Source organism: Vidua chalybeata, chromosome 5 (assembly GCF_026979565.1).
Source record: "Vidua chalybeata isolate OUT-0048 chromosome 5, bVidCha1 merged haplotype, whole genome shotgun sequence".
Taxonomy (NCBI): domain Eukaryota; kingdom Metazoa; phylum Chordata; class Aves; order Passeriformes; family Viduidae; genus Vidua; species Vidua chalybeata.
The window spans coordinates 13,422,053-13,447,841 of record NC_071534.1 but is presented as its reverse complement, the minus strand read 5'-3'; the positions used below and the strand labels follow the sequence as shown (position 1 = coordinate 13,447,841).

The following is a 25,789-nucleotide window of genomic DNA, read 5'->3' as shown; positions in this document are numbered from 1 at the left end:
ACATGGTATTACTGTGTCCTCATTTTTTTTTTATTTCAATACAATAAAAGTTGTTATTTCATATCCTTAGATCTATTTTATTCAGTATGTTCTCAGTGTAGTTGACAGGACATTTTCAGATATCCTTCAAGGACTGAATTGCTTTTTCAAACTTGTGTGAGTCGCTTGTGACTACATAAGGACCAAATGTACTTCTTTTTCAAAGATGAGCATTCACACCATGCAGTGCAGCTGGCAGCCTGAAGGACACGTCTGCTTTCATGGATTTCTTTACCCAAGGCACCTTCTGTTCCATAAAGGAATCAGAAAAGATTTGATCAGTGCAGATAGTTTGATAGACTGTGATGGATACTTACTGTCTGAAAGAGGTTTGGGTGTGTGCAGGTGTGATGGTAATTGCTCTGTGACTATTGCTGCTACTTCCCTGGCTCCTCACTTGTTCAGCTGAAGTGCTGTGGTGCTCAGTGGAAAATGCAGAAGGATGAGCTTGCAGTTGGCAGCAGGAGAGCCCAAACCACTGCTGGTGTGAGAAAACTTGCCTGATCTAGAATGGATAAAAAAGACTGCTCTTGATCTCCGGGTAGTAAATTTGGAATAACAGATTATTTTAATATGTTATGATAGTTCTTAAAATCTGCTTGCCAGTGTTCAACCACATAGCTATGAAACAGCAGTGGCACTGTGGGATGGTCTGGTTCTGTGAACAGCATGTACAAAAAGTGATTTAAATTTAAATTATATACAGCTACTTAATATTTTTGAATATAGATTTCTAAGCAGTTGTCTATAGACCTTGATTCAGCAAGAGCACAAGTTCTGGAAATCCAGGGTTTTCTGAAGGAAAAAGAAAAAAGTGAGCAACATCTCCAGGGAAAGCTGAGAGAGTTAAAGGAATCTTTTGAGCAGAAGAAAAAACACAGCGAAACACTGCAAGCTGAATTAAAAACTGCCCTTTTAGAAAAGGTAAGACTGTCCTGTCTCACTCTTATAAGAAAATGAATGTAAATTCCTCTGATAAATATTGAAGCTTTTATGTCAATAATATTGTGATAAATTCTGTTTGCTGTAGTCTTGTTGGAAATGATAAGGTCAGGATGTGGAAGTGAGGTCTTCAGATGCTGTTGGAGATAAAAACAACATCAACAGCAATAATGAAAAGAACGAGTGCTGAAATACGAATTCCATAGGAATTGAATTTTAATAAAGGGATAAAATAACCTAGATTGAATGTGGGTTTTTTGCTTCAGGAGCAAAGCAAGAGCTGCCATTTTCTTATAAAGCAGTAGAATTTCGTGAGAGTATTTTTAGACAAACTCTGCAGTGTTTTAAAATGTCCATGGCAGTTTTAAATCGAGTCTTCTCATATTATACCAAAATTATGAGAGTGACAGTATAAAACTCATAAACCATAATGGAAAGAGTTCAAATGTCTTACAACATTAGGGAATGTTGTGCTGTGTGCCATACACTGTTAAATGTGGCTCCAGCTTTGGCTGCCCAATGCTGCATGTTCATATTTGTGCTTTTGACAGTCTGTGGAAACATTAAGTTTTGTATTGTGGTTTAACCCAGTCATCAACTCAGCATCACAGAGCTGCTCGGTGCTTGGGAAGACAAACAGCATCACTCCAAACTCCCTCCCCTTTCTTCTTCTGCCAGCTCCATAAGCTGGGCATGATGTCCTATGGTATGGAATATCCCTTTGGTCAGTGGGATCAGCTGTCCTGGCTGTGCCCTCTCCAAACTCTTGTGCACCTCCAGATTTCTTGCTGGTGGAGTGCTGTGAGAAGCAGGAAAGGCCTTGGCTCTGTGTGAGTGCTGCTAAGCAGTAGCTAAAACATCCCTGTGGCAACAACACTGTTCCCACCACAAATCCAAAACACAGCCCCCATACCAACTACTATGAAGAAAATTCTACCTCAGCCAAAACCACCACACTTGGAAACATTATTCCAATTTTTATTGTTTAGTCTTAATGTGTTTAACTTTGTCTTTTGTAGTGAATTAAATTTTGTTGTTAAATTAGTTATAAAATGTTACTGTAAAATGACAAATACCAAGTTACTGAACTGTTATTCCATAAGAAGAACAAATTCTCTTCTTGCAGTAGAAATACATTTTATTGAAATGCTTAAGCTAACTTTACTGTCTGTAACTTTAACTAAAACTTTCTATGCTTATGTTTCAGGCAGAGCTGGAGAATAAACTACAACAGCAGTCTATTTTGTCAGCACAGGAGCTTAAAGCAGAGAAAGGCAAGCTAGCAGACTTACAGAAAGCCCATGATAAACATAAAGAAAACATGGAGAAGCTGCAGCTGGATCTTTATGGGAAAGAGTCTGAGCTGCTGGCAACCAGGCAAGACCTTAAGGTACTTGCAGTAATTTTAATATCATATGTCACTTAGCAGATGTTAATATCCATTTTGAAGACCAAGAAACAATGCAAGAACTGTGTAAGTGAAAAAAAAAAAGTTCTTCTGCTATATATAGAATTTAGTGCTGTTTAATCCCTTCCCCTGAGACAAAAGATACTCTGAAACTAATTTAAAGGCGAACAGATTTGCCAGTTTACCTGAAATACCCTTGCATTTCTGCAGCAACAAAGTAAATGGTGATTCAGTTTCATATTCATCAGTTATTTTTTTAATGTTGCTTTTTCTTGTTATATACTGTAGCTTTCAACTAATATAAATAGCATAGCTAATTAGGGCAAGGTCTGCTACATGTGAGTAACTGCTGTCTTCCAGATGATTTAACTAGAATATTCCTGGCTGATGGTAGATGTTAGGAGATGTCAAACTTACAGAAACAGTAGGCTTAGGGACCTACCTGGAGCACAAGTGCCAGAATTTAGTCCTTGAAGTTTTTGCTATTCCTAAACTGAAGTTACCTGGTTTTGTCTTAGTGTGCAGTGCCTTCAAAGAGGTATTGCTGAGAGTTGAGCCAGTCAGCAAAGGTATTTTTTGGCCCTTTTTTCTGGCCTTCTGCTTCGTGCCAGTACTAAGCCAATGTTTCAGTTAGTCCCAGGACATCCTGTGCCACAGAACGGCAGGTTCAGGTTATTTTAAGAAACAGAGAAATACCTCCTTTACATATAGGCCACTGCAGTTTTATTAGACTTACTCCTCTGTAGTGATAAATTACCTGCCATGTTTCCCTGCAGGTTGCTGAAGCTTTAAGTTCAGTGCACCATGGTTGAATTGCCACGCTAAATTGTGGAGGATTTCTGCATGATTAACAAGCAGAGGTGGTTTAAGCATATTCTTTCTTTCAGTTTGTTACTATTGCACATAAACATCTGTGAGTTTCTTTCCTGCAATGCATTTAAATCACCTTTTGGTAATGGAGTAGCCTGTAGAAGCATTGGATGTGTTCAGTAACTCAGAGGTTTTTTTTTTGGTATAGTTTTCATTAAGTATCACTTGTTGCAAAATACCTGTGAATAAGTATTGTTATTAAAGCAGTTTGATGACCTCTCGTTCTGGCAAGTATAAAATAGGACAGTAAGTGTCTCACATGTATTTAGACCTGATGGGGATGGTAATAAGAGAGAGCTCTATGCTAAAAGGTAAAATAAGGTGATGGCAATGGGGAAACAAGATTTTTAAGATGAGCAATCGGGTAACTTGATTTATGATGTAAGTTTATGTGGAGCCTAGAGAGCCTGAAGAAGATTTGAGTCCTAAGTGGTGAAGTGGTATACCAATTTGGAGGCTGTTTGCCTGATTTAAAAATTTTGTAAAAAACATTTATTAGGATTAGTGAAGTCTGATTGGAGCCACTTTTTTTTTTTTTTTCCTGGATGAAGGAAAAGGTGGGGAGCTGAACTTTAGTCGTGGCTGTGCTACCTCAGTACAACATTAAACTAAAGAAGCAGTAAGAACTTGTCTTGGAAGACCACAAAAGAGAAAAGCACATTCAGACAGCCTCATAGCAACAGTGTTAGTCTTGAGAGATGAATATCAAAATGCCACTGAAGAACTTTATAGTAGAATTTCACAACTTACTCAAAATCAGTTATCTGCATGATGTTTTTGCCTTGGGCAAATTACTTACTAAAAGTAGCTCATCTCAGCCAGAGCTGTGTGTTTTGGCTGAAGTTTGGAACCAAAGCTGATAGGCAGGGTGAGCTTTAGATTGGCCTTAATCTTCTTAATAGGCAGTGGTAGAAGTTTTTAAAACTTGTCCGTATGTAGAGTCAGGTTGGGTGTCTTTCAGTGCAGGATTTTTAGCAGAGTTACGAGCTCTCTGCAGAGCTGTGTTGAGTCAGCACTGTCAGGAGCCCAGCATTGTCCAGAACAGGCATGGCCAGACCATATCGTGACCGCCTAGCAATGCTAGATTTAAATGGAAAACTGAGCCATGCTCACGTGGTGTGGCACCATGCTGGTGGCGGGGCCGAGGTCCCAGGCGTGGGGATGGATGATGAGAGGCTGGTGGGTGACGTGCGTAGGATGCTCCGCTTCCTGCGAGGGCACGGCGGAGTTGGCTGTGCACAGAGCACCATCTGCCGGCATCGGTCGGGAAAGTCACTGCTGGCACCGACGGCTCGGCTCCGGCTGGGGGCCGGAGTGAGCCGTGGAAAGGGACTGAACGCTGCGGGGCAGTTTTGCAGCGGGAGAGCCAGCGCTGCCTGAGCCGGAGCTGCAGGGCAGGGCGCTGCTCTGCGCCGGCCGTCGGCACCGCGGAGCCCGAGCTCCCGGCTCCTCAGCAGAGCACCGAGCGATGTAGCTGTGGCCACGTGCAAACCGTGAAGCTCTGAGTCCTGCAGAGGAAATTGGAGAAGTGTTGTCATTAAAAAAACCAAACCAAACAAAAAACCAAAAACAAACAAACAAAAAAAACCAAAAAAAAACCCACCAAAACCCAGAAGTGGGAATGTAGTTATAACTTTATGATACTATTTGCTGCAAATTTATTTTGGGTTAAAAATGTCTCTAACAGTAACGTTCACACATGCTTTTGTCTTTGTGTCCGGAAAAAGAAATAGGGTACGATTTGAGTGTTTGTTAAAGCTGTAGTTTTTGATAAAAAAAAGGATATATATAATTAAAAAAGAATACCACTAAATAGTTTTTGTATGTACACACAGATATTTATACAAGTATCTGTGTGTGTATATTCACACTTTTTTTTTGTGTGAAAAAAGCATTTTTTTATATAGAAGAGTTAATAAAAATGTACAAACTGTTATTTTTGCCTTGATTTTGACTTAGTGCGAGAACACTTTCTGTGAATCTGATCTCCTGAGCTCTGCCAAATATTCTTGAGTTTTGGCATTTGTGCTTTTTGTAGTCAGTCCTGGTTTCTTCTGTGTTTTCAAAAGAATGTTTCTTTGTCTCCAATGCTGGCATTGCTGTTAGCATGTATTCAGTGAATGTTCTGGAACAAAATTAATACTTGCCAGACCTCAGTTGTGTAAGTCAGGAGCCTAAGTTGCATACAGTCAGTCTAACTCTTTTTCTTAGGGAGTGAAGAGAGATCAGGTTAGCATCTGTGAATTATTTAATGTTGATCCTTGTGGACTGGGATCAGGAAGCACACAGACTCAAATGCTTGTTTGTGCACTGCATGTAGGTGGAATGAATCTAGATCTTACCACCCTGCACCAGCTGTAGTGCTGGGGCTATGATTTGCACTGGCACAGCCCAAGCTGGAGTGAATCAAACTGTAATTTTAAAATATTTTTATTTGTTTAAACTCTGTACCAGTTATCCTAGCACTTCTCTTTATTTACACAAATAAGTACTGTTTGACCTCTTTTGTTCTGTACCTGTTCCTTGTCTCACCCTTGGTATAGACACAATGAGAGAATCTTTACAGTGCAGACACTTTGAGGTGTGGGTTGAGAGAGAAGTACCCACTGTGTGTGGGTGTCACTGTCCACTTCATCAAATTTCATCATCAGGTGTAGCAATTTTGATATAACCACATTTCTTCTGCTGGAAACAAAATTGAATGAATGTTGTGGCTTTACTATGTTTCTTTCTAAAACTTCAGAGACTGTTGGGTTTTCCTGTGAAGATGTTACATGATGACGCTAGACTTCTATACTTCCTCAATGTTAGGAAAAGATGGTATTCCACTGCACACAGTGGAACAGAGTGAGATAATTTTACCTTCTGAAATACCCACCCTACTGAAACCTTGAAACTGCAAAAGCGTCTCGTATTTTTTTACAAAAGATTCTGAGTCAACACCTTTCAAAGTATTAAGTAGTAAACTCTAACATCTCAGAAAACAAGTAAAGTAATTTGTCTGAAAATTAATTTTAAAGCTGGTGTGAGCTTTTTAAGAGTCATGGGGATTCTTGAAAATGCTGTTGAATCACCAGTGTTGCATCACTGCTGTTTCAAATTAAATCTGACTCTACAGGCAAAATACTTTAGATATTACAAAGGAGGGTCATGAGGCATCCAAAATGAATTAGCTTTTAAATCAACGTGGAAGTGACTAAAGCATATGCATAATTGAATGAAGTGAAAATTCTGCTTATAGTTCCTCTTAAAGCCACTAACCTTCAACAAGAGGTTTGATAATATTTAAGCAAGAACTTCGACAAGAGTTTGTCTTGAAAGAATTTAAATCCTTACTGCTGCACTGAAGGCAATAAACTTATTAGTAATAATAAATCTCAGCTCACCTTCTGTATCGTAGCATCAAGAGTTTACATAAAATACCAGTATTTTGGAGAAGTGGAGGATGAGTTTGTTTAGTTGGTTTTTTTCTTGTTGGTTTCAAGTGGAACTAGTCTTTATATAAGCTAGAAGGTTTAAAAAAACCTTCAGAATATTAACTCAAAAAGATCCCCCAAAGATAGATTTTGTCGTGGGCAAACAGAATGAGCTTGGCTTTGGGTGCAAGTTTTGTATTGTTTCTTGGGATTTTGTGACCTGTTTCAGAGACATAAATCAAAGTTCTTTTTCTAGCTAATGGTGAGAATTAGAAGCAAATAAAGTATCATCTCTGGATTTTGAATGAAAATTTAAAGTTATTGTTTGCAATGCTTATGCAGCAGAAACTGTGAAACATTTTATCCTGATATTAGCATTTTTATCTTATATATTTCACTTCAGAATTTTAAAAAAAATTACAATTTTCCTAGCACTGACTTTATTAAGTCATTGGTGAAAAATAGCATTGAATGATTTTTGAAATCTTCAAAGTATAGCTTCGCTGCTTCTTAAGTAACAGCTGTCAAGTAAAGCAGTTGATTTGCCCAGATAATAAAATTAATTTATGTGAGCAAATTCAAGCGTATTCTCTTTTTGTCAGTTACCTTTTGTTCTTTGCCCTTCTGCATGTTACCACCTTTTGTCTGTGTAAGGATGCAGTCTGGAATATGTACAGTAAGTTTTTGTTCCTGGAAATGTTCCTGGCATAGTTTCTTTTTACTTAGGGTAACTTTGTAAACTGGAAGTCTCTGTAATAATGCTCTGTCAAAATTTGAAGATTGCACACTAGGTAGCAGTTTTTCTACTTGGAAAATGTTTAAGTGGCTGTTTAATATCTGAAACTTCTATACTGACGAATAACTTAGAAATCTCTTTGTAATTAGTCCACAGAAGAAAAACTTGCTCTAGCTCAAGAAGAATTAGTTTCCAGCAGGAATCAAATTGCTAGCAGTAATCAACAGATTCAGGAACTGAAGAAAGCTAAGTCTACACTGGAGCAGGATGCATCAAAGAAAGAGCAGCAGCTGGGTGAGAAGACCAAAATGCTACAAGATCTTCAGAATGACAGGGTAAATACCTCTGCCTTTTGAAATCTCCACAGAGGAGATTTCACATCCACCCCATGCAGGCACCCTTTATTATTTTCTATTACGTCCCTAATTTGAGAGCATAACACTGTTGTAGAGCATAAGAATAACAGTTTTACTGAACATCTGGTGAAAAGACTTCAAAAAGAGACAGTTGTATTGAATTTGGTTCAGAATATGCATTAATTCTTTCTAGACAGCTTTGTGTTTAGACAGGTGGGAAAACATTATTAGTTTTAAATTTAAAAATGCAATCATGCTGCTAATTGCATTACGAACTGTGGATAGATATATGGCAGTTGTTTCCTCATAATTACAAAGTCAACAAGTAGTTTTTGGGCCCTGGATGTTTTTTTGATTGGTTGGGTTTTTTATTTTGTGATTTTAGAAGATGTAACTTTTCTAGCACTTCTATTTCTCTTCCAAGATTTTGAAAGAAAAAGATTTGGCTAACGAAAAATGTAAAACGGCAGAGCTCCAGGAAATAAGGACTAGACTTGAAAAAGAAAGTGCCAAGCTGGGTGAAGAGCTTAGAGCCTGCAAGCAAGAGTTTGAGAAGGTACATTGAGACAAACTAAGTCTTCTTCATGTGTTTGGTTATCTGATGAGAAATATGTGCCTACTCAGTAGATGTTATCTGGAATGGTTTTGCAAAGATGGTTACTGTAAATATTGGTAGTACAGGTAAGGGAACCAAAGCCCAGATTTTATTGAGCTCCCTCAGTAATGATGTCTTGGTTGGTGATGATCGATGAGCACCAGGGCCTAGTGAGCCAGGTGAGTTGCATAACTTGTCTTAGCTTCAGGATGGGTTTTATGTCCTGGCTTTTCTTCAGTTCCACTGTAAATTCACTCTGCATAGCCCTGCTTGACTATTCTGAAATGAAAAGCTGTCCAAAAGAGTCACAATGGTGAAGTTTCCCACATGTTCTAGGCACATCTGGGACTTCTCAAGGATGTATGGTAGAGTTGAAACTCTCTTACTGTTGTTTCTTAAAATGTCTTAAAAAGTCAGAGTTGGGGATGCCTCATAAGAGGCAAATGTCAGGAGCTTCATAAAAGACAAACTCTCTTCCAAAATCAAAACAATCAGTTGAGCTCTCTAAAGGGTAAATGCTGGGAGGCTTTAATGAAATAATTTTTAGTCTTCAGTGAAAATAAGTTTTCTTGCCACACTCTACATATTCTGGTTTTTTTTTAGTCTCTATAAAAACTAATGTTCCTAAAAGGCTGCAGTTTGTGTTTTCCATAATGTATTATTAGCAGATATATTTGCATCTCTTAAGCACACTTAGTTTAAATTGTTGCACAAGTATAAATACAGGTTCAATTCCCTATAAACTAATAAAAAGAAAATAACATGATAACTTAGAACTTTCAGATGTTCTTTTGTTCTCCATTACTTAGAAAATGGTCTGTAATTTTTAGATATAAGTCTGTACTTTGTTTCTCTTGAGCACTCTGTGCTTGGGGAAAGGTATTCTAATTCTTGTTGTTCCTAAAATCTCTATTCTAAAGAATAAAATTTACTAAGATGTAAAAGGTGTGCACACCAATATCAGCCTAATAGTAATGTTTGCATTTTCCTACAAGCAATCAGACTGAAAGTCTCCTGAAGACTTAAATTCTGTTTCCCATTTCCTAGCAAGGAATGGATGTATATGTATCTGTAGGACATCCTCTCATTCTTTTCACTGGATATGTTCTTTTCGCTGTCCTTGGTTTGGTTTTAACTTGTATTGTGAATTTTGATTTATGGAAAATGGTCCACCCCTATTAGTCTATTATATCGTTGGCTGTGTAATTTTAAGATAGATGATTTCTATAAATTAAATGAACTATTCTACTTGAGCTCAGTTACAGAAGGACAAGTAAAGCCATTATTTATATCATCCCACTTGCTTAAAACAGAGTAATTTTTTATAAACTGAAGACTAATAGAAACTTTCTTCCATCAGCATTCAGTTTTACATTGTCATTACAAAGTTTTTAACCTCATTATTGAAAACAGAGAACAATGTGAAGTAAATTTTAGAGCAGTACCTAGAAAATGACACTGGATGCATCTTTTCAAGGAGTAGTAGAAAACAATTCAACAGAGCTTCCTCTCTACTTTAGTAGAAACATACATTAAAATTATTTTTAAAATTGAATGTTGATCATAATATGAGTTTAAAATCTTTGATCATGAAAATCACTGATACTTTGCTGTATAAAATCATTCTTTCTTCTAGTGATAAAACTAAAAATTATTGCTGTCCTCTCCTAAGGAAAGAATTACAGTATTCTTGAATTTGAATATTCTTGAACAACTTCCAGTGTTTCTACTTTAACTTTGAACTCTGTATCCTAACAGGAGGTGGCAAATCTCAAGGATGGAAACCAGCTATTGATTCAACAGAAATTAGAACTGCAGGGCAAAATAGATAATGCAAATTCAACTCTGGAACAGGAGAAACAAAAACATCAAGCTGTCAAAGATCAGCTGAAAAAGAGAGAAGAGGAGCTGAAGAAAGAATGTGCTGAAATTGAAGCCAAACTGGTTAGTATGCTAGAGAGAATGAGACTGCTGTTTTGTGAATATGCCTTTGGATTTTTCCTGGGACAGAAAGGAAGCAATAGGTTGATTTTAGTTTCACTTTACATGAGCTTTTAAATGACAAGATCAAAAATTTTTGAGGCATTTAATGGTATAGGAAAATTCAGTGAGGTGACACCCTTGTCTAGTAGAGTATATTGATTAAAAGTAGTTCTATTACAGTAAGATTCTTTGCCTCAATTAAGTGTAGGAAATAGGGAAAGAATGCTGGAAGCTTGTTTTTCATTTTTCCATTGTTTTTATAGCACACAGAGAAAAAAGACAAAGAAGAAGAAAAACGGAAACATGAGGAAAAAGAGACCAAGCTCACCATGCAAGTCACAGCACTGAATGAAAACCTGGCTACCATGAAGAAAGAGTGGCAAAGCAGTCAAAGACGAGTGAGTGAGCTGGAGAAACAGACAGATGATTTACGTGGGGACAATGCTGTCTTGGAAGCAACAGTCCAGAATAATCAGGATGAGAGAAGAGCATTGCTGGAGAGGTAAGCTGTGGTCATGATGATGAGGAAGTGTAGTTTGAGAAATTAAATGAACTGAGGGTGAAAATTTGTTTGAGTTGATTTGGGAATCTGTATTCATGCTTTATTTAAATCTGTATTTGTTCTTAGTGCCTGGGCTGTGGGTGGTGTTTCCAGAGTGCAACCCTCTGTCATCCCTGCCAAAGCACAGCAAGAGGTTTTGGGAACCAACTGTGCTCTTTGTGATTGTTCTGTAGAAAACAAGGCAGACTTATCAGGATCTTTACTTACCACCAAAGCCACAGCTCTGTGCTTGATCTCAAAGATTTATGTCCATCTGTAAGACCCTTCTAAATCCACTGGGCTTCTCTGAGATTTCAGGTGTATAGGCTGTGGATTCTCATCTGTTGTGTCAACCTTATGAGGCCTGGCAGAGAGAACTTCTCTTACCTGAGCTAACTGTCCTTCTCCATCACTCTGAGGCTCCCATGCCTTGATTCAGTTTGAATACATGCCCTAGTCATCCAGAAGCCTGGAAGAGACCCCTTAAGTAACCTAGAATTTGCATAGGAGCTCCCAGGTGTGCCCACTACTCTGTGTTAGGAGACTGAACGTGTAATTGGATTAGATAGACTAAAGTTCACAAAGGAGGCATTTTCTTCCTCCTGAAAACCTTCAGTCTTATTCTCTCCTGTCCTGCTGTTGTCTCTACAATGTATTTAAGTCTAAAGTAAGCAGAGTGCTTTTCCTTCAGGCAGCAGGAGGCCTTGCAAGGCAGCAGGAGCTACTTGAATGCAGGGATTTCCAGGGTAGAAGAAACACCTCTGAGACAGGAAGCTTTCTTTGTCCTTATTTCCTGACATGTTTAGTGAAGGCAGAGGGGAAAACTTTTGTTGGTGCTGTCAAGCTTGGTGGTTTGACTTTTGAGCAGTAGACCTTGGAAAAGGATGGGATCAATTGAAGTGAGATCCTCTTTCTTTGGCAATCCCTTGCTGTACTGTGTTGAACTCATCCAGTAGCTGTTTACAGCTTGGCAGAAAAATACCCTTTGAAATTTGTCTTTGATCAGCTGAGTTTCATCTGATGGAAGGCAGCCTTGATAGAAGAAGAAGGTTTCTTTTCTGCTCTGTTGCCTGACCTGATCTGCAGCAGCTGGTTTGCAAGTGTGTCCTGTTGCACAGGGATATTTATCAGGGCTTGCTGTTGAGTGACTGCATTCAGCACTGTCCCTGGTTTGGAGTGTAAACCAGGTATTGATAAGCTGCAGATACTTAGGAGCAATGCCAGTATAATCTTTAACTGATTGTTACAACAGAATGTTTTCCTAGTTAAGGCATCCAATAACTTTTCAGAGCAAGGATTTTTTTGGCTGGATTTTATGAGGGTAAGTTTTCAGACTGACAACTGGCCCAAAGGACACACAGTATACATTGTCTTAAATGCTTTGAGCTGACTGTTTATTATTTTGCCTCAGGTGTATAAAAAGTGAGGGAGAAATTGAAAAGCTTCAGGCCAAACTTGTAGAAATGAAGAAAAAGCTGGACAATACAACTGCTGCAATGCAAGAACTTGGCCGAGAAAACCAGTCATTGCAGGTATAATTTGATTTGAAGCTATAAAACCTGTTGATTCTCTGTTTGGGACCTTAGGATAATTTCAAATTTGTGTCAGTTTGGTGGTGGGTTGCCTTTCTAGAATGAATTAAGGTGTAATGTTTGTGGTGTGTGAGGGTCATACTTCTGTCTGTGTGTTATTAAATCTGCTTATAGTTTTGAAGCTTGGAAGGTTTCTTTGAACAGCCATAAGCCCTGAGTATCATGATAGAATTGGTGCTTTTATTTTGCAATAGGTAGTGCATGCTGTGGAAATAGAGGATATTAGAGGGAATAGACATGCATTTTTTAAAAAGCCTGATGCTTTTTTTACATCTTCTGTATAGATCAAACACACACAAGCTCTCAACAGGAAGTGGGCAGAAGACAATGAGGTACAGAATTGTATGGCCTGTGGAAAAGGCTTTTCAGTGACAGTAAGAAGGGTAGGTGTGTTCTACTCTGTGTCTATGGTGATTTTCTATTTTTATTGTTTTCAAACCCTTGGATTGGATACAGACTTCAGAAAATGGCCTGAATAGTACTGTGATTCTCAAGACATCTCAGAATACAGTTATTGTTTAAATGCCTTAACATATAATGGCTGTGGAGCTTGCTTTATTAATGATTCTTTTCCCATTTTAACAGCATCAATTTATAAACAGTGTTAAAATGCTTCAATCCCCAAAGCAAGCAGGCAGAATCACACTGTTGTAAGCATATTTACAGAAAATATATTTATAACTGATCTGAACTAGATTTATGGGTATAGAAGGAGTGTAAATTGGTTGAAATTAGGTATGTGTGAAAATATGAGGCATCACCATGATCTGGTGCTTTGTGACTGTACGTTTGTAAACATGGAACAGAAGAAGCAACTAGACGTGTTTTAGATCTGGAGTCAGACCTTGCTTGAAAAACTGCTGTGGTCAGCTAAGATGTTAGCATCAATTGGCAGGGTCTGCCATTCATCTGGAGATGAGCACCCCTCCAACAAGTGACTTGGCAATGAAATAGCTGAGGGATATTTGTGAGGTTCATTTTTGCAGTACTTCCTGATACAGTCTTAGGTGACTCCCCCTGGCCTGCACTATTTTGGTGATGTTCTTTGAGTAGTCTTTGAGTAGCTGCTGGATCCTTTGATTCAAGGATACTTCTCAATGTGAAAGCAGGTAATTACATATAAGAAGAATGTATTTCATATGACCAGAACAAGCTCAGGAGAAGAAATTCAAGAGAAGGATGAACTTAACCCTCTATTTTCTGGAAGTGGTATATTCTCTTGACTCAGTGAGGCACTTCTCAATGTTTTACTCATTTACCCTTTAGAAAGGATTTACTCGACCTTCTCTATGCTATGTAACTGCCAGTTAAAAATTAAGACTAATTTTTGAAACATGAGTGTTGATTTGGCTGAGAGCTGACTTGACATGATAGCTATCTCTAGTAGTGATCACTGCTCTGCCACTGATATTCAGCATGTATGTTTCTTCTCTTTTGCAGCATCACTGTAGACAGTGTGGCAATATCTTCTGTGCTGAGTGCTCAGCAAAGAATGCCTTAACTCCTTCTTCCAAGAAGCCTGTCCGAGTGTGTGATACTTGCTTTAATGACTTGCAAGGATAACTGGCTATCGTGAGTGATAAAGAAAAGTTACACTAAAATGTACTATTTCTGTTGATGCACTTCATTCAGCACTCAGACTACTATTCAGTTTGGACAATGATTGTAACACTTGGCAAAATCTAGTCTATTTTAAAATGTTTATTGATACCAAGCAAAACTATTGTATTTTTTTGTGAGAAATGGGCTCAGATCATTCATAGCTTACTGACATTAATAATGGAAAGAGCTTTTATGTCTAGATTAGGAATATCCAGTTATTTGTAAATAAAGTTTAAACAGAGGAGTAACAATGTATTTTTTTATCTTTTATTTTTTTGTTCAAGAGAAACAGCATTTATGTGATATTGAAGTTTATTATTGTTTCCTTCAAAGAAAAAGGAAGATGCAAAAATTTGTGAGGATTTTATGTATCAAATGTTGCTGTAAAAACATAACTAATTGTTGCATTTGATTGCGTATCTGATGGTCTTTATAACCCCTGTAATTTTGTTTTTTTTCCTATCTCTCTGGTTCTTGCATTTTTCTGTCTAAAGTTTGAACTGCACAATGAGGGTAACGGCTGGACTCAACTTCAACTCAGTTTTATTTGCCCACTTGTAGTATCAGCACCCAAGTCCTTATCTAATACAGCACTTGGGTGCTGGAACATCTTTACACATGCTATGTTGCATAGTTGGTGTGTGAGTGCATCTGTCTCTGTGAGAGAGTATGTGTGAGCAAATGATGAGACAAAGTTTATCTGGCATTGTAGCAATATTATACATTACAATATTTCATCCCATAGTAATTGATTTCACTTTTACAAATTTGATTGAGACATTTTAATATTCAAGAAACCCTTACATCATGTGGGTTTTAAAAAGCAAACAAACAATGCTGGTACAAGCCTATAGCACATTTCTGCCCCTGCCTGTACCCTGGAAGCACTGAGAGATCACTGCTGTTCTAAGGGACATCCAGACCTTCCATGACAGGTATCCAACTAAGAAAAAGTTATTTTCTGAGACAGCTGTTGTTTTTCTGGCCTTTTCTTCTGTCCCTTCCCTCAGCTTTTGGTGGAAGAAGCTGAACTCCTGTAACACCTAACAAACCTCACTTTTCCATTACTCCATCTGACCCCCATTACCAAGGGATCTGAAGTGTTATGTTAGTTATGTGATTTAGTCTGCTTAGAATGGAAACTGGCTTTGTTATAAGCCAAACAGCTCTAACTAAGAGGCCAATATATATGACTATAAATTTTTATTCATATTTTCTGTACTGGGAACAGAAGTTTCTTGTACAGTTCATGTAGACTCCATACTTTTTTTTTTTGTTGTGATTTTATTTGTACCTCTTCATTTTTGCTTACCTGTCTCTAACTTTACCCATAAGATTATTCCTTCTAAGCAGGGGTTATGCCTTCCAATATTTAGGAATTTTTTGTCTTAAATACCCTAATAAATTTTCCACCCCTCAAATGCTTCAGTATCTTACCAAGTTTTGCCAGCTGTTCAGAGAAAAAGGTTGTGTCCTGCATTCCTCTACTTCTTTTCTGAGGCAAGGAATCAAATTCTGTCACAATGATAGTAGCTTAGTCATCATTAGGAAGATTTGTTAGCTTTTATCTAGTAACAGCTTTAGATGTGAATGAAGAAGTGTCTTCTTTATATGTCTTGATTAACTGTCAAGTGAAGAAACTTCATCCTTCTACTCCAGAAGTAGTGATCTATGTGTTTCATATTCCCTTTTAACTTACCTAGCAAGTTCTACATTTGCACTGTCAAGAAGTTTTCTTAAAATTCAGTTCTTATTTTCCAAAAGCCAGCTGGATGATATAACTTGTCGCTGTAAAAGAGTTTGGGTTACAACTGTGGTTCATACAAAACACTGACCTGCTTTTCTTGAACTTGAACTTGAGAGTTGCTTGCTCAAAAAAAAAAAAAAAACCTGCTGCAGCAATTCCATATGAACAGAGCCTCTGGACTCCCTGTTTCTCCTCATCAGTGTAACTGTTTGGCATAAGAATCTTTTGAATAGAAAATATGAACAGAATCTCTGCCTCTGGAAATTTTTTTTCTAGTTACTTGTTTACTGAGAGAAACACAAAAAATTTCTTTAGAGTCTTTCTTTGTCTGACTTTAGAAATGTGGGAAAAGCAGAGACGTGACAGTTGTGCTCCAGCCTGGATGCATTCTGCCCTTTTGTGTAACTCACAAGAGCCTTGTGCTGTTCTTGGGGTGAAGGACAACCACACAGAACAGGAGGGATTTTGAGCAGGAAGGGAGAACCTTCCCACAGCTGCCTAAGATCAAAACACATGAGGCAGAGGAAGATGGAGATCTTTCAGGGGAACTAGGAAAGTGGTTAGAATATTCAGTTGTGTTTAGGTGTTTTGCTTTTGATCGGGAACATGTAAAAGCTCAAGAGAGACTTCTGCAGTGATAGAAGCTCTGGAAGGAAGCTCTGGAAGCTCTTTTGGGATGCCATTTTGTAAAGACAAGCAGAGTCACCTTTCTCAGCAGGCTGCTGAAACAGTGCAGTTGGTTGACTGAAGATCACACCTTGGTGTGGAGCTCTTCAGCTTCAGGGGCAAAACCAGCTTGATTTTTGAAAGTTGCTTTTTGCTGCCCAGTTTATATAAGCAGCTTTTTGAGGGGATGGAAATGCTTTTTGGATGCACATTTGTAGAAAGAAGGATTGTTAAAATCTGGAGGAACAGTGGGTAGAAACTTTCATGTTTGAGCTTTGATTCTGCAGCATTAGATCATGATTTCTACAGCTTTTCACTGTGAAAAGTGAATTTATGACTCCATTGCTGAGTCTTATGCTCCTTCTTTTGTACTTGTAACTCTTAGTGCTGGTCTGTATTTGTTGACAAATTGATGGTAGACTGACTCTATAATACTTGGCTTCACTACCAGGTTGGAAGCTGTGTTCAAGCTCAAGAAAATATCCCATAATAAGGGAAACTGGAAGGTGAAAAGCTGTGTATTTACAAATATGCTTGCAGAGTCTGACTGTTTTGATGGGCATGTTTCAGTTGAAATGTGGGCTTTTTGTTCCACAACCTTAAAATCTAAGTAACTGGAAAACCAAGTAAAAAGCCTGGTGACTCTTACCACAGTAAAATAAAGGATTCCAGGCAAAACAGTTTAATTCACTGATTTTTCAGACTGCAGACACAGGAACAGAGGGGAAAACTAATAAAATGGCAGAAGAGACTGAGTCTTGGAACTGGAGGATGCATAGTTATGTGTTTTTACAGCTTCTAGCAATAGGCAGTGGAGTGGCCATTGTAGAGGAAGAGGTGAAAATGATGGCAAAACCAGCACTCAAACCAGCAGGTTTGTGGGATCCTCAAGCAGCCTTTGATTACTAGTCATTACTATGGCATCAGGAATGGGACAGTGAAGTGTGGGCTTTGTTCTTGAAACTGTCCCATCTGCTGGATACTCCATTGATATTCAGAATTGCTGCAAGAGCAGATTGTGAGAGACCAGCTGCTTTATGGGCAGAGAAAAGCTACAGAAGCTTTTGTAAATGGGTAAAGGATGGTCTAACTAAGGGTGGGGAGAGGTTCTTTTCTTGTAGACAACACCTCTCTTCCCAGTCAAAGACCCACAGTCCCTTGCATTTTTGCCCCACAAATACCAAATCCTGCTGTTCCACTCTGGCCTCATGTCAGCAGTACATCATACTGGAGACAGGTAGCATTGCAGAGGTCAGTGGCAAGCTTTTGATCTTAGCTGGCTCTGCTTCACTGTTACTTATTTCTTCTCTCCATGTACTCCCTAATGTAATCTTCCCCGTTCTGCAAAGGTTGAATGAAGAGGATAAAAGTAATGAGTCACAGTAGGAAAAGTTGCTGTCTGGAGATGAAGAGACAAAAGGAATTTTCTGCTGCGGCTTCCACCAGAGTCAAGAGGTTTAGAGGGATCTCATTTTTCAGCTGGCTTCACTTTCTGGCGCAAGAGTCCAAGACTGTAGGGTGAAATGTGGGTTTTTGCCTCTGTGTTTGGAAGGTGTCAAGTAAACCAAGTTGCCATGGAGTGTGGAGCACAAGGTACACAGGAACATTGAGAACATTTGTTGTCTTTGGGACCATTAGGGTTGTTTGTGAATCCTCACTGGAAACGCTTTCTTATTGGTGAAGCAAGAAGGGATTTGGGAGCAGAAGCATGAAGTAACCTCTCTGTGTTTGTATTACATGAGCCAGAACAATTGAGCTTCTCATGCTAGATGTAAGAGAAGTGACATTCATAAAGGAGCCTGGAAAACTCAACTGCTTTTCTGGATTGTTAAGTGTCAGTTAACCATGGAGTGGAAACAAATGCTTGTTGCAAAACTTAAAAAAATTTATGGCCAGTACTCAGTGACAGACAGAAGAGTGCTGGAGCTGAAGTGCAAATAGAATCTAAACTATGCCAAGAAGAGTGATATCATGGTTTGAGCATGTAGAAACTGATAAATTACTCTTCCAGGTACCACCTCTCCTGCTCTCATATTCTCAGAGAACTAGGAAACAACAGTCATTTGCACTGTGCACTTTTTGCTAAGAGAATCTATAGTAAGTGGAATGACATCATGTGCATTGCATGTGTTAGCTGTAGTCATTGGACAGCAGGTTTATAATCAGCTGGATTTTTCGCTGTATAAATTTGGCCTGAAGGAGAACTGCACTCACAGTTCCTTTCACCAAAACCACAATCGTCATCTGAGAGCACATATAACAAAAACCTTGTTGGTCACACACGTGTCTTTGTAGAACTTAATTTTAAGATTATAAAGTGAGAAAAAAAAAGAATTTTATGTATTTGCAAGGATCTTGCCAGTTGTCCAATTCTATGGTTTTGAAGTCTTGACCTCAGCATCTATTTTAGAATGAGTTTAAAACTATTGTCCAAATGTAGTCTCTCCAAAAGGACTATTTGATGTACTTTTAAAAACCAGGTAAAATTGAGTGTAAGTCTTGCCATGGAAATTTGGTTTTTATGGTACTTCTTCTGTTTCTTTTGAAATGGACACTGAATAAAAAAGTTTGCATGTTTAGAGAGAGTATTAGATACCACTTAAGTTCCCAATAAATGAAGAGTGTAGGTACTAGGTAATGTAATAAACTCTGCCTATTGTCTGTAGCTCTCCACATACTACGCATTCACTATGCAGTGGATAGAGAAGCGTCTGTGCATTTAAAGACGGATGAAGCCCTGCTACCCCTTTGGATCAATGTTGTATGAAAGCAGGAACCTGGAAGCAGAACCACATTTTTCCAATTTTCCCTCCCCCTGTGACTGAAACGTAACACTAAAACCAAATCCGCCTGTATTTTGTGCTTTTTTTTTTTTTTTTTTGGGTAAGGAGGGCTGGGAAAGGGTGTTCATTGTTATATGTCAACAGGTCAGTGCTGGCAGGTCCAGGCTACTGCTGTTGGCTTTATGGCAAAGTCCTCCATTGTATCATGCTGGAGCTTGATTCCTGACACAACAGGGATGTTTGAAAGAACGTCTCGCTGGGTTAGCAAATACCAGAACTTTTTATAGTAATATGTCCAAAATGCTGCTTGTATAGAAATAGTCACTTTTGTAAGAAAAGAAAAAAAGTCACAAAAAAAGTCACATCCCCCACCCCCCCATTTGATGCCATTACATAAGATTTAATTTAAGCTACCTCTCAATGTGAAATTCAAACATTAGATAAGTTTAATAAGGTTTTTTCACAGTCATGTTAAGTAAAAGTTATAGTGAATGCCAAAATTGCAAAAGTTTATTACCAAAAAAGAAAAGAGTTTTTTTTTTTAATGTGTATTTGAAATAATCCAACAGTTTCAAGTGAATTCTCTTAAATTTTTTTTAACTTCCGTAATTTCAACCTTGCAAACTCTAGCTGCTAGACAGGAAATAAATTATAACCACAAGCTTTCATAATTGAGGTCTGCTGGGTAAAACCAATTTTGTATGGAGCTTTGTTGTTTGGTTACAGATAGCCTCAGTCACCAAATGTACCATTCACTTGGTCGTGTTTTTTTTCCTCAGTACTCGAGATGTGAACTTGATGAATGGTGTTCTGTAATGGATGCGTGCCACAAATTACATGGTCTCATTTGCCTCTTTTCTGACTTTTAATGATCAGTTTATTACTGCAGTTGTGAATATTGTTCATACAGCTTAATTTCTGTATAATTGTATAAAATATAAATGGGAAAAATATAAGTTTTTACTTGGTATTTCGAAGTAATGTATTATAAAATACTTATGTTGCAGTTTTACTTACAGAGTACTGTACTTCTGAACTGGATCGTACCATCTTGGTAGGTGTAGATAGATTTTTTGCATGAGTCTGTTTTGGTTTTATTTCTTTTTAATTGAAGTTTTATTCTCTTAAGTTCTACTTTCAGTGTTTGTGTTGACTACTTGTGATCATGTAGTTGTGCCTTACATTGTGAAAGAATTTAGTCCAGTGTGCACTGTAATTCTTAAACTCTGTGATCTGGAAGGTGGCTGTGGATTTGAATGGGAAGGTGACACCATACATCAACGGGTTCTGTATAAACTATGATGAATTGTTGCTGAAATGTCATTTTTGTTTTCTAATATGTTAAAGGAATGACTATTAATAATAATAAAAAAATTAGACCTTTCTAATAGACAAAGTTATATAATTCAAAACTACCTTGCCCTGTTTCAGACAGAAAAGCTACTTTGAAATGGTGGATATATAGTTTTACAAATGTAGATGAACTGTTCTTACACACATGTAAGAACAAGCTAAATGTTCCAGTTTCTTAGAGTTGTAGGGAGCTGCAACAAAGGCTTTCACATTCCTGAGGACACAGTAATAATGACTGTTTTTCAAATCTGTTTTTTTCACGGGTTAAATTCAGAGTAGTCTTGTCATTCCCAATAGCAGTGCAACGCTGCCAAGTATCCCACATTTGATGAAAGTCCTTCTGTTACTGGCTGTGTTCTGACATCACATTCAATGCAGCTAGACAATTGGCATAACTGGAAGACTCAAAAAGTAGCACTTGTTTTATTTTTTAGACCAATAAAGATCTCACTTGTGAAATGGAAAGCTCTTTCAGGGTGGAACTGTGTTGCAGAGAAGCCAGATGGTTAATGTGGGAGATCAGTCCTGTGACAAAGCCACCATTGAATTATGAAGGCACAACCAAACACCCCATGTTTAGCTATTGAAGCAGGGGCTCTGTGTAGATATGGAGAGAGATGGAGAAGAGAGGTCTCCTCTGAAAGGCAGTTTGAATTGGGAAGTCAGTTTCTGCCTCAACTGCCTCCTGAGGTATCGTTCTCTTGACATCACAGAAGAGCGTACTGAGCTTGCATCTCCATGAAGACAAGCCTGTGTGTAAATACTTCCTTCCCCTGGGCTGTCCTCCTTAGAGATGTGCTGGTCAGAAGTGATTGCTTGTCTGGTTAAGTGAGTAGACCTGGCTAAAGGTTGTTTTGTTAAAAAGTACACAAAGTGAAATACCCTCTCCCTTCTGCCAGCGCACAAAGCACATACCTTAGTCTGTCAGGTGTGACTCCTCTAGGCTTGAAATACCTTTGTCCTGTCAGCACTGGTTTCAGGATGCTGTGAGGTTCTGGTGAGCCCTCGGTGTGATGCAGCATGCAGCTGAACATGGGACTGGGGAGATGGAGCACAGCTGTGCCAGCCAAGTTGTGGCAAGGTGCTGGCAGCTTATGTGATGCCCTGGCGCAGATCTGTCTGTACTCTGTTCTGCCCTCCTGCTTCACACATTCACCACTTGGCATGGAGCTGTTCCTTTCCCAGGAAGGAAAAACCTGGCCATGATAGGCACAGGGAAAGAGCAGGAATTTGTGTATCACAGTGGCCAGGCTGTATCTGGAGAGCACTGGACCAGGTAAGTGCATACATATGTGTGTAATATATATATATACACTCAGTATTAATGCAAAAAACATCTTGGGATATTATAGGTTAGTGGGTAGAGACACGTAAATGTCAGAAGCTATGGCTACACAATTCTGATTTAATGAAATTTATTAATACAGTTTGAATGATGCAGTAACCCTTCTAATCTTTTCTGGTGAATAAGTTGTCCTTACCAACGTAGGGTTTTTTTCCCTGTCATGCTTTCTAGGAAATGACAAGCTCTATTAAAGCTTCCCTGGGTGGCAAGAGCCTTCCCTTGGTGAAGCAAAGGAACATCTCTAGGAATGATACATTTGTTGCATTCCCTCCTCCAGTTTATTCCTACAGGTGTGGTCTATGTGCCATATTTTTGTCAAGTCATAAATCTGTTGGCTTCAGAGACCTAACACATTATATTTATATTATAAAGTAACAGTATTATCACCACAGTAGTCTTACACTGACTCTGTCAGTGCAATGCTGACATTATTAAATTTCAGAGGATTCAACAGGGAAGCAGAAAGCAGTTCTTTTCTTGGTTTCATGTTTTGTGATGTAATTGGAAATTGCTGTTTCTATCTGTGACATCCATGCTTTCTGTAATAAGAAGAAATATTTGTAAACCAAGACAACCTAAAAAATTTCCAGTAAGTTAGATACATAAACATCCAGAGCCTTTAGTTTTATTTAGCCTCTCTTCAGGCTTGTGCTCATAATTGCTGAAGGAAACATGGATTATCCCACAGCTGACACTCTCCCAGTTGTTCAGGCCACTACATGCTGCTGGAATCTGTGTCTGGGGCCAGGTATTTCCAGCAAATGTTTCCATTCTTGGCTGTAAGGTAGGATTTTAATGCTCTGTTTGTAATAGTGAAGTTTGTTGCAGGCTATTTCACCCCTTTCTGTGTGATGTTTATTCCTTAGCTTAATGCTGTCCCTGCAGTTTGGGTTCCTCATTTTTCTGATTAAGACAGCTCCAGTCCTATCAGCATCACAAGTTCTGTCCCCCTCCAAGATCTGCCATGTGCTGCCAACTGAATTTCAGTTTCTGTTATAATGCTGACAGCATTCAGGTTTATGTTTGCTGTCATCCAGGTATGAGGACAGGGAGTGATGGAGAGATAATTTCAAATATATAACTTCCTTCTCTCTACTAGTCCTGATAGTCTGGTCACAGAAGTTGAGTTGTCTCTGAATTACTATGATTAGACATTGGACTAACCCTAAGAGGATTTATCCTTTGGACTAAAACCTTTAAAGGGTCCTTTCAACCCAAACTATTCTATGATTCCATGACATTGAGAAGATGGTAGCCCTGGTATGAAGGCAGTTTTGGGAAAGGAAGGTCATATTTCAGTAACAGGAGAAAGTAATGACTTCTTGAGTGGATAGCTATTCCAAGTATCAGCCAGTGACTTGAAAATGGAAAGAATTCACTCAGTGCTTCTCTTAGAACAAATCTGCCACCATTTACTTGTCAAAATTAGTATTAGGGTTGGTCAAATTTCTGTGCATTAGGTATTGGAGAGGGAAATTCAACTTACATGAGAAATCAAAATACTGTGAAGTACCTGACACACTTTCAGATGTTATACGCAGTGCTGTTACTAGAAATGTGACATGGTAGGAAAATGAGGGGTAAATTTATATAGCAGTGGAATTAATCATGCCATCTGTTCAGTCTGAAATTGCAAAATGCATGTTGTGAATAGACGAGCACAAGACAGTTTTCTGATCTGAGTACTTCTGCATGTGAGTTGGGTGTCGAGGGGTTTGTTTTGTTATTGACTTCTCTGGAGGGGCTGACCATCTTTTGTCACACACGAAATGGATTTTTTTTTTTAGCAATCAGAATTGATAATGTTTTTCAAAAAGAATATGACCTGCTATCAACCCTGATAGAAAACTGGAACATGTTCAGCAGCAAAAATTCTCTAACAAATATGTGAGCCAGACCACGGGGGTGTTATTTTGTTTTGTTTTAGTTTTGGTCAATTGTCACAACTGTAAGAGATTCTTATCACAGCATGACCACTTTTAGGCTGCCACCCTCCTTTAGGGAAAGCATAGTTGTGTAATTAGAGAAGGAAAAATATGTGTTACCTACCTTGGCAGTCTCTGTCTGAGCTTGTAGCAAGAAGACTGCAATGCACTGCCGATACCTGTTCTCATGCTGAATTAGAAAAGCATTTCGCAGGCTGAAGACTGTGGAAAATGTAAAGAAGTGATATAAATGCGCCTCATACAACTGACAGTCCAATTTTATATCACATTGATTATGATCTAAGAAATTATATATGTAAGCATCTTACCAGATTTCTAAAAGGGCAATTGCACCCTCATAGGGTGAGTTAATTTTGTTGTGTAGGAAGCTTTATTATTTCAAAATGTTAGTTCTACTTGCATTTGTTTTATTTTTAATTGCTTCATCATGGTGCAGCTAAGGTGCTTTTGAGTCTACCTGAGGATCATTAAGAAATATTTCCATTCAAAGTGGCCTAAATAATAACTGAAGTTAGAGAAAAATATCAAAAATTAAATAGAGAGGTCCCATTTTATTTAAGTAAGTCTGTATGATGGCTGGCACATGGAGAAGTAGCTGCACTCAGGCTAGTGCTGGCTTTGGGTTCTCCCTGGTCATGTGTCTGAGCTGGTGCTCCTGGGGATGCCCTGGTTGGCTGCCAGCAGCCAGGCATGTTGCCTCTGTTTCCTGCCAGACTTTTGTTCCTGAGGGTGCCTGTGAGCATCATGTAGTGTGTTTCTGTGCAAGGAGACAAAGTGACACCAATGTCACACATCTGGAATAAAGGGGGAGATTAAGTTGGCTAGTGATTTTCTAATCAGAAAGTATGTTGCTGCTTACAACCTTCAGAGCTGGGTTCCTACTATTGTATTTACATGTAAAGTTACATCTCATATTTGCAGATAGTTCGCTTTTAGGGTACCTTCCTGGTGTTATGAACACACCATTTTATCTTCTATCCCTTCTCTAATGCATAGAAGGCTTTGGACAAGAATTATCCTATGTAATTATCAGCCTCCTGCCTGCTGCCAAAAGGATATTTCTAGGATATTGCAACATATATTTTTTTTCTAGTATTTGCATTGAGCTTTGTTTATTTTCAAAGTGATGTCAACTCTCAGCAAACTAATAGAAGCAAAAGTACTTGCTAGATCAAAAGCCAGGATTTAATTTTTGATTACTGTGATAGATCACATGACCTTTCTGAGAACATGCTAACTAATCTTTTAGTGCCACCAGTAATAAAAGTCTCTTTGAGAGCGCAGATATATTGGCAACATTCCCCAAGGTCACACATTCCAGACAATATTAAATATTTTTCTTTCTCCTGCAAAAGGACATTTTCTGTTGACATTGGAATGTTGGCTTGTTGTTCTACTCAGAATGGTGGGGATCTGAACTGCAATCTCCCTGTAGTAATTTTTCTCACTGTTTTTATTGTACTTCACCCCAAGGGGTCCTCTCTTAGGATGGGGCTTCCGAGGTGTTATAAGACTACAAGTGAGTATCAGAGACTGCCATGGCTACAGCTGTAAGAAAGCTGGTAAGAATATGAGGCCGAGGGTGCAAGGAAGGGTCATAACCAGTGGACAGAGCCTAGGCTGGAATGCAGAAGGCAGCTTTCTCTATTCTGATGATTGCAGCTGGATCACAGAGATAGAAAGACTGTGGTTAGGAATCTCTATGTGAAATGCTGATTTGGGAAAAAAAAATCAAAAATATTATTTCCATCTCCATTATGTTTTTTATGGCCAATCTGTTAGGTGCAAACTGGAGGGGTAGCTGCACTGCCTTCTCCAGCACCCAGGAACTGTTGGCCTTGCATTCAGCCTGGGCTTACATGGGATGTG

The 25,789-nt window shown here is 38.6% G+C and overlaps 2 protein-coding genes across 3 annotated transcripts in view; one reads left to right on the top strand and one right to left on the bottom strand.

Moving 5' to 3' along the window:
• The window catches only part of EEA1 (early endosome antigen 1), a 64,751-nt gene extending 44,003 nt beyond the window's left edge, over positions 1–20,748 (top strand). For both annotated transcript variants that reach the window (XM_053943696.1, XM_053943695.1), the window contains 9 exons: positions 769–963; positions 2,189–2,371; positions 7,561–7,746; positions 8,192–8,323; positions 10,121–10,306; positions 10,609–10,847; positions 12,298–12,418; positions 12,763–12,861; positions 13,919–20,748. In XM_053943696.1, the coding sequence (XP_053799671.1) occupies positions 769–963; positions 2,189–2,371; positions 7,561–7,746; positions 8,192–8,323; positions 10,121–10,306; positions 10,609–10,847; positions 12,298–12,418; positions 12,763–12,861; positions 13,919–14,041 (1,464 nt within the window). In that variant the 3' untranslated portion in view covers positions 14,042–20,748. The remainder of the gene's footprint in view (positions 1–768; positions 964–2,188; positions 2,372–7,560; positions 7,747–8,191; positions 8,324–10,120; positions 10,307–10,608; positions 10,848–12,297; positions 12,419–12,762; positions 12,862–13,918) is intronic.
• A 1,657-nt stretch (positions 20,749–22,405) lies between these two features.
• Positions 22,406–25,789, bottom strand: part of PLEKHG7 (pleckstrin homology and RhoGEF domain containing G7) — a 29,776-nt gene continuing 26,392 nt past the window's right edge. The window contains exons 15-16 of the mRNA XM_053942471.1: positions 24,024–24,121; positions 22,406–22,513 (exon numbers count right to left, since the gene is read on the bottom strand). Of these exons, the coding sequence (XP_053798446.1) occupies positions 22,406–22,513; positions 24,024–24,121 (206 nt within the window). The remainder of the gene's footprint in view (positions 22,514–24,023; positions 24,122–25,789) is intronic.